This window comes from Microtus pennsylvanicus, chromosome 2 (genome assembly GCF_037038515.1).
Source record: "Microtus pennsylvanicus isolate mMicPen1 chromosome 2, mMicPen1.hap1, whole genome shotgun sequence".
Lineage (NCBI taxonomy): Eukaryota > Metazoa > Chordata > Mammalia > Rodentia > Cricetidae > Microtus > Microtus pennsylvanicus.
In genome coordinates, this window is record NC_134580.1 from 31,866,124 (window position 1) to 31,879,259 (window position 13,136).

General features: G+C 53.0%; 1 protein-coding gene across 1 annotated transcript; it reads right to left on the reverse strand.

Annotated features, from left to right (window-relative positions):
• Positions 1-4,910: 4,910 nt before the first annotated feature.
• LOC142843421 (keratin, type II cytoskeletal 71) lies at positions 4,911-12,829 on the reverse strand. Its single transcript, XM_075960730.1, has 9 exons — positions 12,386-12,829; positions 9,925-10,139; positions 9,353-9,413; positions 8,855-8,950; positions 8,384-8,548; positions 8,068-8,193; positions 6,628-6,848; positions 5,849-5,883; positions 4,911-5,122 (listed from the first exon to the last, which is right to left on the reverse strand). Exons 1-9 carry the CDS (start codon positions 12,827-12,829, stop codon positions 4,911-4,913), a joined length of 1,575 nt encoding a protein of 524 aa, XP_075816845.1.
• Between the last annotated feature and the right edge of the window lie 307 nt (positions 12,830-13,136).

Here is a 13,136-nt window from a genome sequence, read left to right on the forward strand (position 1 = left end):
CTAACAATCTTAACATTGTGGTGGTGGGGGAAGCATTGTGTGACCTAGAGTGGCCTAGAGTGGCAATGTGTCCAGCCTGTGGCAGCGGGCAGTAGGAAAATCCAGGGAAAGGGCGATCCAGCTCAGTGTGTGGCACCCAGTCCATCAGAATTCCTCCAATGGAAAACACCAGAAGTTTCTAGAGAGAATGGGCAGGAATCCTGGGGGGCATTGGGAAGGACTGGGAAAGCCTGGCAGCTGGGTGGGCCAAGTACTGGCTCCCATCCTGGGAGGCAGGGTGGTGTCTGGAAAGAGTGTGGGCTGTGGAGAGACAGAGCTCACTGTGTCTTGACTCTGTCATCCTAGATTTAGGACATCTATGTTTTGGGACAAAGAACACCCACTTGGAGGGATGACACAGATGTTGTTGCCAGCCTATGTGGGTAACAAGCATTAGCTTCTATCCAATGCTGGCCCGCTGGCGACTGGCCCACAGGGAGGGACTATGGGAAAGAGGCTTCACGGATGGAAAAAGAGAGATGGCAGTGGCCAAGGCAGGCAGGTGCTGTGGGGACCTGACTCTTCCTCTTTACCCTTCAGAGATGGCTTGAATATGTTCCAACCAGTGTCATCCTGAACAGCTCATTGTAGCCCCAGCTGTATGGCTATGCCTGACCTGGCCAGCTGTGGGGTGCCCTCCAGCTGGGCACCTCCAGGCTGGCTTCTATCAGTACTTACAGTGACCGCTTGGAGTCAGAGTCATGTGGGGAGGGAACTCAGCCCACAGCTTCCATGGGTGTACAGGCATGCCAAACACATGCTGCAAATTCGAAGGAATGACAGTTGAGTCTCTGGTCACCAGTGCTAGACGGGAGGAAGGGCCATCAAGGTAGGGCAGAGAGAGATAAAGTTCTCTCAGCCCCAACGAAGCCTGTTGGCCCCCTTTCTCTCTCCTTATACTCCACTAGAGCTGTCCAACTGCATCCAGTGCTGTCGCCATCTCCAGCCTGGACACCTCGGCATCTCTGTCACCCATGATGGTTGGCCTAGTGTCCTTTCAGGTCCTGTGTGGTGCCAGGGGTTGAGACAATGAGAGGTCATTGTCCCACCACTAAGGCAATGTGTTTTGCGTCAGGAGAGGCCTACTGTACCATCTCTCAGATCCTGCCTCTCTTTCAGCTTTCCCACCCCTCCCCCCCTGGCCCATCCCAATAGCTTAGTTTCAGGCCCTCCTGAGCTGCCCACAGCCTCTGCTGTCAATTCTTCCACCTCCTTCTGTCCTGAGGCCAGTGAGAGATTAAGCCACTGCCTGTCTGGCCATTGTGTGGAGTCAGTTCCGGACTTTCTGTGGGCAGAGGACTTGGACCCTCTTCCCAGGTTTGTCCCACGAAAGTCTCTCAGCGTCACTGTGGCACCACCTGCTCCCACCGTTTCCTCTGCCCTGTCCAGTCCCAAGTCCAGGTCCAGGGACGTGATGAATTGTCCAGACAGCTTGTACCTCACTTGGAAACTTTATTAACAGTGAGGGCACTTAAGGAAAGGCAGGTTTCCACATCTGAAATCCCTCTGCTAAGTCCTTCATTTCTTCTACCCTGGTTTTGGCTCCTTAGTGGGCAGATGTGGTTCTGACACTGACGCATTCAGTCCTCTTGGACAAGGAGGGACCTTGGATAGCACCAAGTCCTCCATTCTTCAAATGAGGTCCCTGGAGCAGCAGCATCTGGGAGGGTATTGTAAATACAGCCCTTAAGAGTGTTCACTGTTCCTGCAGAACCTGAGTTCAGTTCCCAACATCCAATCCGTGTCTCACAACCACCTGTAATATCAGTTCAATACCACATTTGCAGCATGTACCAGCAACCACCCACCACATACACACGCACAAGCACATGTACATGCACACACAGTCACACACACACATGCACAAACACACACACATGCATGCCCTCCCACTTGTGCATGCACACTCACATACCCACAACACATGCACACACACATGCACAAACGTACACACATGCACACCCCCACAGACATGTGCATGCATATACAGGCACAAACACTCACATACCCATTACCATCCACCACACACACATGTATGAACACACACACACACACAAGCATACACGCTCGTGCACCCCTACACACACATGTGCATGCACATACATACCCACTTCCACCCACCACACACATACATGCACACACACACATGCACACACACAGACATGCACACCCACATACGCATGTACATGCACAAACAGGTACATGCACATTTATATACTCACTATCACCCACCACACATACATACACACATACACACATTCACATTTTTAAAATTTAAATAAGTCTTTTAAAAAGAAAGAGTTCTAGGTCCTTCCAGAATCAGAGGACATACCAGTATGAGATCACAGATTCATATGCATGCTGAAGTTTGGGGATCAATCAAAACCCCACCCTTCCCCGAGCTACCTAAACACTTGTCAAGAATCATCAAAAACACCCTCAGACCTACGTACAGGGAAGAGCTGTTTCCAAAGCAGTGTCTGGAGTACCGTGTAGCTGGACCCCTCACTCAGGATCTCCCTCTCCCCTCACACTCCCGGGTTCCTGCTCCCCACCTCTCACCTCCACTCTACTGCAGGTGCCCACAGCAGAAGCCTGCGGCAGCACGGGCCACTCCAGAGACACCTGTTCGGAAGGTTGAGGCTGACCCCTTTCCAGGTCTGATTTTCTTTCTTTCTTTCTTTCTCTCTCTCTCTCTCTTTTCTATTTTTCCCTTACTGTGCAGCCTCAAACTTCTGACTCTGATCTTTGTGCTTCAGCCTCCCCAGTTCTTTGATTATCTGTTCCTGTGTGTGTGTGTGTGTGTGTGTGTGTGTGTGTGTGTGTGTGTGTGGTCTGTTTGCATGAGCATATGTCGAGACCCGAGGTCAGCACTAATTTGAGTCCCTAACTGAAGTGAAGCTGCTGGGGAGCCTTTGCCACTCACTGTTCCTTCGCCCCAGATTATCAGTTCTGCCTGGCTGCAACTCCCATGCCGGGGTTGGCCATGGGGCTCCCATGGACTCCTAGCTGCTTCCTGCTCTGTCTCTGTGGCTCCAGAACTCAGAACCCAGGACAACTCTGCTCACCTAGAAAGCTCCTTTGAGCCCCAGAGCATAAAGGGGCAATAGGGGGATTCTTTCCTCCTCCCCAGATACAAGTAGTAAATCCAGAGCATCCAACAAAACTCTCCTCACCATAAATCTGAGACATGTTAGATGCTCTTGACTGGAAACATGCTTTACCATCTCATTTTATTTCTTAGCGTTGTAAATGCAGTAGGGTAACCAAAGCAGCGGGTGTGTAAAGAAATGCTAGGAAAATGGCAGCACATGTCACAAACACACACACACCAACACACAAACCACACTCATCTTGCCAGACAAGCAGTCTGGCCTGGAGGCTGCCTCCTGTATGTTGGGAGTTTCAAGACCGACTCTGTGGCCTTGCCCTAAGCCATGGTCACTACTCTGAACATTGTACCAGCTGCCCAACCTACTCAACCCTTCCTCCAAGCCCTTCGCTCCCACATGCCATCCCATCCCATCCCATTCCTCTTCTCCATTCCAGCCCCATACCCTTAGTCTTATGTGTAACCAAAACCCCTGCCTGGCTCCCAAACAGCACCATGAGTATGGTTAGCTTGCAAACAAGTTGTTCCCCACTGACTTCATGGTCTCTGAGTTTTCATGGCCAGCAAACACTTTGCCCCTCCTCTGCCTCCATTCCTTCTTTAGTCAGACAGCTAGCCTAGGAAATCTGTCTGTCCATGAACTCCTCCTCCACACAAGGCACGGCTGACCATCACGACATTAGTTCATTCGGCCAACAAGTTCCTAGAAGGTGTTGACCGCCTAGCCTCACCAACACTTACTCTGCAATATTCCAGCCTAAGCTTCCAAAACCTTGCTGCCTGTCCTATTTTGGCACAACAGTGGCCCAGGATGTGGGAGTCTCACCAGCTTCACCCTCCTAGAAGGTTCTGAAGAGCAGGGCAGCCGCAGCAGCTGGCTGCCTGCCTCCCAGGAAAGACCCACGAAAGGGGTGAGAGTTCCTGCCAGGACACTGTTCAGACATCTGTTGAGAGCCACAGACTCACCACCCATCCTTCCACCCCCAACGATTCCTTCCAACCTATTCTCTGCATCCCCCCCCCCCACCTGCACTCCAGAGAGAAGCCTCCTTCTGCCAAGCGTACTAACCCTTTGTTTGTTTCCGCTCTGCAGAGAAAACCGTGACCCACTCAAACCATACTGGCAACACGCAGTGGCACACTTGCATGTGACTACATGTGTGCGGTGTGTATGCATGTTCGCATGAGCCTTTGACTTGTGCTCACTGAATACTCAGAGACTAAGACATCAGATTGCACGGTTTATTGAGGATGCAACAGGGAGGGCTTTATGGAATACAGGGGAAGCCAAGGGTGTCCTCCTTTTTCTGGTTCTGGGTGCAGGAAAGTGAAGGCAGAGTCCCTTTACTCTGAGTGGTCCCACTCAAAATGAGACCGTGCTGGGTCGGATGGGCTGGCCACTCTCAGTTCATTGTCTTTTTGTTGCCCTCTTGGATACAGAGCTAGATTCTGTCATCAGCAGGAACTGAGACAAAAGCTCAGACAAGAAAGACCATGTTGAGACCCAAGAAGCCAGTTTAGGACAGAGGCAATGCCTGGTGGAAGGGACAGGCTGGACCTGGGCAGAGGTGAGCTGAAACTGGCCCGGCCCTGGCGTCTACCAGCACACGGTAGTCCAGAGTGATCTAGGCTCAGAACCGTGGAGGAAGGAGATTAGCTGAGGACAAACCCAGGGCCCCTGGAGTGGTATAGGGAGCAGAAAGGGGACAGCAGACTGGGGTACGGGGGTTCTGAGGAGGGGAGGCACAGGAAGCCCTGTCTACCGACCACCTTTCTTGGAGGGGGTGCTCAGGCTGGAGCCCTTCGTTAGGGTATCCTTGTAGTCGCTGCCGCTGCTTCGGCTCCTGCTCTCCCCACCGCGGACGCTGCACACTCCAGAGATGCAGCTCGTGCTATTGGCCACATAGCCACCACTGACTGTACTGGGCCGGAAGCCATAGCCTCCACTGCCACTGGTGCTGCTGATAATGGCTGCAGAGAGAGAGGGAGAGTTGGCTCGAACCTACTCAGGCAGAGCTAGGGAGGAGACTCTCCTTCCCCCAAGACAGACCGGGCTCTCTAAGGACCTGGTCATAGCCATCCCCTCATCCTGGGGAGGAGATCCCAAAGACTCCTCCCTATGTCCTTGACTTACTCAGTTTATACCCACTGTGGCTGAGTCTTGCCCCATTGGTTCTCAAGTCCACTCCTTCAACCAGGTGCCCATGTACCCACTTGTCTTGGGCATCCACCGCTGTCCCCCCTATTCGTGGCTTTGCTAAATCTGCTTCCATCCTCTTTTTCTTGCTGACTCCTCACAGATGGCAATCTAAGATCCCAGATCCAATCCTGACAGCTTGGAGCACCCTTCTGGAGTCCCTTCAGTCCTGCCCCCCACAAGTTCTCATCATCTGTCTGTAATTTGCAAACTCAGCCTCAAAGGTCTGGCACAGACCCCCCCACACACACACACACATCATTTTCTTAGAATTCATCCTTCGTTTCCCTTCTCCTGTGGCCGTCCCTCTCTGGGAGGCAGGATGACAAAGATAGAAGAGTCCGAGAGGGACAGGAAACTAGGAGACCTAGCCCTAGTCTGCCCTCTGTACTTTGTGATCTCAGCCTTTTTCCGTCTGATTTGTAGGGCCCTTGTCTACACACACAGAATGTGTCCATGCAGCACCTCTGACTTAGCTCCAATCCCACAAAAATACTTACAGATACTGACAGGGGATGGGTACTCTCCTGACATCCTGTAGAGGAGAGAAGTAACATTAGGAGCATCCCACAGCCTCTTCCAAGGTGCTGCCCACAACAGCCACTGTGGGCCTCAGAAGCGTTGGAGGCCACCTCTGAAACTCTGGGGTAAGCAGGCCACATCCTGGGCTGAAGAGCAGTTCTTAAAGGATGCCTGTGTTCCTGCCAGTGTCCCACTGTGGTGAGCCTTCTCTCTCCCTAGCACACTGGGAGGCTAGGGTGGCCAGCTTAGCACACCCCCACCGAGCCAGCTCACAGTGTACATAGAAAGAAGGAACAAGAAAGCCTAATAGAGGAATGGGGTTCAGGAGAGAAAGGAGAATGCTCCCAGATGCCCTGGGGAGGTTTAAGGGCTGAATGTGCTAATTCATGTAGCTTACCATAGCACAGCCCCCAGGAGGAAGTGTGCATTCAGATGTCATGGGTATAGGTGCTACTCTTTTTTTTCTGGTTTAGATGGGGTCTTATGTAGGCTAAGCTGGCATCAAAGTCACTATAGTCAGGGGTAAACTTGAACGTCTGATCCTCCTGACCACCTCACAAAAGCTGGGATGTTAGGAATGTGTTACCACGTCCAGTTGTGTGTAGTTCTGATGACTAAAGTCAGGCTTTGCACGTGCTAGGCACCCACTGAGCTGCTCCTCCTGCCCAGCTGATGTTCCCAACTTATCACCTCCTCATTCTCCCCTCCCACTCCCCATGTGGCATCAGAGGCTCCTTGCCCAGCACGCTCCGCTCACCTGCACTCCTCGCTCTCCAGGAGCTTGCGGTAAGTGGCGATCTCCATGTCCAAGGCCAGCTTCAGGCTCATGAGCTCCTGGTATTCACGCAGCATCCGAGCCAGCTCCTCCTTGGCCTGGTGCAGGGCGCCCTCCAGCTCATCCAGCTTGGCCCGGGCATCCTTAAGGGCACTGTCCCCTCGCTGCTCGGCATCAGCGATAGCTGTCTCCAGGTTAGAAGCCTAAGCAAGGAATTCAAGGAGTTAGAAAACTGAAGGAGGCCTGGTTTTTGCAGCCAAACCCCTCACATTCAGTAAGATCGGGTAGCGTGCTGGATGCACACCGCGCTTCTGCTCTGGCTGAAAGGAGCCGGCAAGCTTTCCTGGATCTTTGCTATGCCCCTATTCCCAGACATATGGCGAAAGGAAAGCATGCTCCCGCCCTCTGCAGACCACGACCACCTCAATGCCCAGACACTGATCGTCAGGCCGCATAGTAAGTGATTTTCCGTTCTTGAGTTGTTAGGGTCTGCGGGGAAAGATATTTTAAGACAGTGTGCTCAATGCAGTGACAACTCCAGCACAGACACATGGCCTGCAGGCCAAGGTCATAAGAAAGAGATTCTCCCAGAATTATGATTGTTTGCCAGGGGCTCACTCTGTGCCCAGCACCTTGCTCACTACCACCCATCACTGTGCCCAGCACCACCCATCACTTGCCCAGCACCATCCTCAGTACCACCCACCACTGTCTCCAGCACCATCCTCAGCAAAACCTATTCCATGCCTCATCTCATTTGACCCTACGGCCACCTATGAAGGACGGAGGGATGATTTGTACTCATGGCTGCAGAGAGGTTGTGTTAAAGCCCATAGGAAGAACAAGGGACTGTGTCTAGCAGCTATATTCTGCCCCACATCACTACACCTCTCATCTGGTGCAGAGAGAATGAGAATGTTGTTCCTCAAGGCCTTTGTGGGCAAAAATTCGGCAGAAGAGTGGACACCTCTGCCGTTTCATTCCACCTGCTTCCTCTGCCCCCACCTGCTAGCACGAGGCATCCTCACTGGGGACTCCCTGCACCCACTTCCGCTCCTCAGCCACACCAGTGATATTTATGAAGCTACTACTGTAGAGAAGATGCTGAGGGGGCATGGAGCAGCTGGGGCCCCGACTCTCTGTTCAGTCCAGAGAACATGGGGTACACCTGCCAAGAGGAACTGCCAAGAGCTGTGAACAGGGAGGGAAGCCCAGACACTGGGGAGCCCAGTCTATAGGACAAGGAAGGCACTGGGAATGAGTAGCAAAGACAGTGCCCCAGAGACGTCCAGTTGCTGAAGGCAGTGACTTCACTAGTATCTTCTCTTATTGTTAGAGACATGTGGGAAGCCATGGCCCTCAACTACCTCACATGCCCTCCGCTGGGCTCACTGCTCCAGGCCACAGACCAAGGTCCCTCACCTGCTTCTTGGCATTCTCAATCTCTGAGCGGAGTCTCTGGATGAACCGGGTCAGTTCAGTGATTTCATTCTTGGTGTTTTTGAGGTCATCCCCATGGCGGCCAGCTGCCAACTGCAGTTCCTGGAACTAGAAAGCCCAAAGCACAGAGATGGATAAGTGTGGCAGCTTGGAGTCTGTAAGCTCCCTGCACCCCTGACTGAAGGCACAGGGCACAGGGGATTCTGGCCTGGGCACTGTCTCTTGTCTGGATATAACTGTGTTGAGACCTCACATCATGGTGCCACCCTACCTGCCTGGCCCAGTCTCTGCCTCTCACCTTGGTCTGGTACAGCGCCTCAGCCTCGGCCTTGCTCTTCAGGGCAATCTCCTCATACTGGGCACGGACCTCATCAATGATGCTGTCCAGGTCCAGGTTCCTGTTGTTGTCCATGGACAGGATGACGGACATGTCGCTGATGTGGGACTGGATCTGAGCCATCTCCTACAACGACCATGGGGAGGGAGTATATCAACTTGACCACTGACAAATTATAGTGATACCACATAGGGCCTTGGAACACAAGATTGTCACCTTCAAGCAAAGAAAATACCTTGCTGGGCCCTAGGCAGATTCTGCTGCCATGGCATGAGGCCTCAGGAATGAGGAGGGGGCTCTCAGGAGTAACATGTGAGGTGGGTGACTAACTCAGGGGCCTCCTTAAGAGCTGAAGCCTCTGTGACTCCCCCAGTCTCTAAACTAGAGTTTTAGCCACTGGCCACTCTGGAGAATGGGTGCAAAGAGACTTACAGCTTCAAAGAGACACTTGAAGAATTTAATGTCCTGGTCCATGGAGTCCACCTTGGCCTGCAGCTCCACCTTGTTGGCATAAGCCGCATCCACATCCTGAAAGAAGATGCAGTGATCCATGGTCACCACAAGAGCCACCAAAAAGGCGGCATTCATCCCAGCCCAGCTGCCTGAGGGAGGAAGGAGACATTATCTTCTCCTGTCGGGGCGGCTGATAGCACGGCCCTCACATCTCATCCTGAGAACCCATTCCATGAACAGGAATGAGGACCCTCGGAAACGGCGTTCCAGCCAGACTGCTGTGAAAGTCACCTCTGCAACGTCTGAGCCATGGCTGGGGGAGCCCCTCATGCTGGTTCTTCCTGTCATCCTGCCTGCCCCGTCATTCCTTCCGGATAGAATGACCATTGTTATTTGCATCAGCTCATCTGGGGACCGATGGCGAAGCACACAGTAGACCTAGCCTCTCCCCTGGCCTTGGAACTGCCTTCCTCTCACCTTCTTGAGCAGCACAAATTCATTCTCTGCAGCCGTCCTCCGGTTGATCTCCTCCTCGTACCTGTGAGAAGGCCGGAGATCATAGCTTACACCCTTCCCAAAGAGCTCTGGAGTACCCAGGGAAGACCCTGAGTACAGAAAAGAACACCAGCCAGTGTGGCACAGAAGACTGAAGGGCCAGCCAAGCAAGGAAGGCTTCCTGGAGGAAGGGACATAGTGGCCAATTTTGGAAGAAGATCCATCTTGAAATATGAGAAGGAAGTGTGTGGAACAAAAGGCCTTTGGGGACCTCGGGGTGAGAAAGCAAGTGGCTTCACACCAAATGTGAGCAGTGCCCATGGGAACCTCGGGATGCAGAAAGCAAGTGGCTTCACACCATGCCCAGCTACTTGGACATTTGTCCCCAGTGTCAGTCCCTGGGCTAGGGAGCAGGAAGCGCGTTCTAGGTTTGCAGTGTGGTGACCCTACTTGGTATAGTCAAGAACCCCACTCTCCACCTCCAAAACTTTGGAACCAAAATTTTTAAACTCTCCCAAGGGACAGGGCTCGCTGCAGGCTGTGTCCTCACTCACTTCTTCTTGTAGTCCTCCACCACATCGCGCACGTTCCTCAGCTCGGAGTCCAGCCTGACCCTGTCCCCCGACAGTGTCTCCAGCTGCTTCCGCATGTTGCTGATGTAGCCCTCGAGGATGGGCTCCAGGTTGTTCTTGCAGTTGTTCAGGTCCAGCTGCTGCAGCAGCTCCCACTTGGTCTCCAGCACCTGGTTCTGCTGCTCCAGGAAGCGCACCTGCAAGCCAACCCCAGCTACTGTTGAACGCCACAGAACTCATCACAGTCGTCAAGCGAGGCCGCCGTGCTGGCTGCATCTTTCCCTTTCACCCTCCACAACTGCAAGAGGCGGGCAGCTCTAATCGGAGGCGGGTTGGCCACGATCAGTGGAGAAGAAACTGAGGCATGAGGACTTGCTTCTTCCCAAGGTCCAGAAGTTTAGACAAAGGCAGAGCTCAGAACTAAACCCAGACAAGTGTCTCCTCACTGTGGACCTCCAATCAACCAGAGCCCACAGTGACTAAGCAGAGAGGTGTGTGAGTGCACCCTACACCAGCCACGCAGGACCAAGCAGGGCGCATCTGTTTGGAAAGGCTATCCACTCTGAAGATGAGGTCTTATGACGTCAGAGTGCAGTGAGGCTGGGGCCAAGAGCTGCTGAGTGTTTCAAAATCCCACACTGGGCCACACCCTACTCCTACTCACAGACGCTGTCCCCCAACACACACACACACACACACACACACACACACACACACACACACAAGTGGAGCTCAAAACCCTCCTGTCTGGAGCAAGCATGAAACATGGAACCTGACAGACAGAGCCTGGCTCTCACCCGACCAGGGAATTTACCAGAGATCATTAGCATATACCACCACCACCACCACAGTTGCTTATGGTGAGTACAATATTTTAAAATTTGACTTTTTTTAACATTAGTGAGCACAGGCACACTTAAGCAAGGCTGTGTTCACAGGTTCACAGGATGTGGGAAATAACGCATGGAACTCTGCCCTGAGATGAGCCTATGATCCAAACATCTGGTTTCTAACAAATCATCCAACACTTGGTTTGGTTAAATCAATCCAGAGTTCTTCCTGAGTTGAGCATGAACCGCATCTGGTGCACCACAGTGCCTAGCATGTCACTAGACACAGCTAGGCTACCCATAGGACTCTATATCTCTTCTCTACTTGGGGCTGAGATGCCAGGGTGCTCCTGAGACCAAAGCTCCTGGAGAGCTAACCAGGCTTTGGGTCTCCTTTCCACTCCCAAGGAGACACCCCTCCTCCTCATCTTGCTTTTCTGTGTCTCCGAATTTGCCTGTTTGTAGGGTCTGGCCAGCCCACCCAGGTTCGGAACAGTCTCACCCCCAGACCCAAATCCTCGGAGCACCTTGGTTGTCTAGATGTGAGTAGCCTTGAAGACAAGAAGCTGCAGCACTAGCCTTGGTCCCGGGACTGAGCAGAGAATGCGGCCTCCACATGGAAGACTAGCAATGTAGAGCAAGGGCTGTTCTTGTGGCCACAAGGCCTGGGCCTGTGATGCTTGATTGTCATGGAGCCAACATGGCCCTAGCAACTCTGACCCTAGACCTGGAGACAAGAGACTGGGGGTGAGCCCCTACCCTGTCTGCCCTCGAAATGGTTGTGTAGGAGTGGCATTGGCCTCTATGGCCTTGCTGACACATAAGCCGAAGGAAGCTGTCGCTTATATTCCACAGCCAGCATCCTGGCTGAGCTGGAGGATCCCTTGAGGTCTTGTCCAGATCTGAGGGTCCTCTGCTTCCCAGGACCCTTTCACAGAGACAACAGCCACCACTGGGGGCAGAGGGACTTAGCCTGAGCCAGGCATTGTGCCGAGGTCTTCACATGAGCCTTCTTTTCTAAACTAACACAAGCCGCAGGGAAAGGTCTTGATTTCCACCAAAGGTAAGAACATAAGGACCCAGGCGGAATAAGTGATTTTCCCCACACTGTCAGCCATGGCCATCTCTGACTGCAGATCACCTCTACCCCGACCTTGCGAGAGTGCCCGCCACCACTGACAGAAACACCCACCACTGACAGCCTTCATACTCCTGTTCCATTAGTCGAGTGACTAGGGTACAAGGTCAGCATGCCTGTGAGGAAGAATGCCTTTCTGGTCCATTCTCCTCCTGGCCTTCACTGTGTACAACCTGTGTGACCACAGGCTTAGAAATGGTACCAGGCCAAGTCTCCACAGCAAGGCCCAGGTCTCCTCCCCGGGGTTCTGCTGTGAGTATCCCTGAACAACCAGCATGAACAACCCCTGCTGGTGTTTTCTCTCCGAACTACAGAGAATCTTTTACAAGATAGTAAGGTGACAGAATGGACACCTCGTGTACAGTAAATGCACCCAACTTCAATGCCTCCTGAGGGATTGAAGAGCATCTGCTCCAATAGGGGGAGTGGCGAGCTGTTCCCAGGCAAACCCCGCTAACCATCCTAACAGACCCACCTTGTCGATGAAGGAGGCGAACTTGTTATTCAGGGCCTTGATCTGCTCTCGCTCCTGTGCCCGCACCTTCTGGATCTCTGGGTCCAGCTCCACATTGAGGGGAGCCAGCAGGCTCTCATTGACTGTGACCTGGTGGATGCCTCCAGGTGGGCACACCGTCGGGCACACAGGTCCCAGGGCCACACTGCCGAAGATGCTGCCAGCAAAGCCACTGGCCCGGCTTCGGCCAAATCCAAAACCTCCATTCTTGCCGCTGCCGGTAGCCATGTTGAGAGTGATGCTTCTGGCGCCTCCCAGGCTGTAGAGACTCCGACTACCAAAGCTCCCACTGAGTCCTTTGCCTCCTGCCCGATAAGAGGATGAACTGCCCCCGGACAGCACAGCCGAGCAGCCGCTGAAGCCCCTGTTGCCAGCTCCAGACTTGCAGGTGAATTGGCGGCTCATGTTGCTTGTTGGTGGAGATGGAGTACAAGGGAGGAAGACAAATCCCAGGAAGGTTGTACTGACTGTGGTGAGCACCAGCAGGTGCCCTTATATATGCATGGCATTGGGCTTGCAGATGGGCAGGGGAGAGCTTAATTCGTGGGTTTGGCCTGCCTAGGAGCAAGAAGTCATTTTCTCTGTGCTGAGCCAGAGATCAGCCCTCCCCACCTCTGAAACAACATGAAACTGTCAAATTGCTAGGCTTGCAAACCTTGCTCAGGTAATTTGGGTCTTATCTAATTAACCTACTGTTATAAGGTAATTTGCC

Bases quoted from the DNA above. Each gene is read 5' to 3' on its own strand.
- LOC142843421 (XM_075960730.1), bottom strand. From the start codon at position 12,829: ATGAGCCGCCAATTCACCTGCAAGTCTGGAGCTGGCAACAGGGGCTTC. The intron at 10,140-12,385 runs GTGGGTCTGTTA...GTTGGCTTGCAG, and splicing joins TCGCCTCCTTCATCGACAAG to GTGCGCTTCCTGGAGCAGCA. The intron at 9,414-9,924 runs GTGAGTGAGGAC...GCCTTCTCACAG, and splicing joins GTGGAGGACTACAAGAAGAA to GTACGAGGAGGAGATCAACC.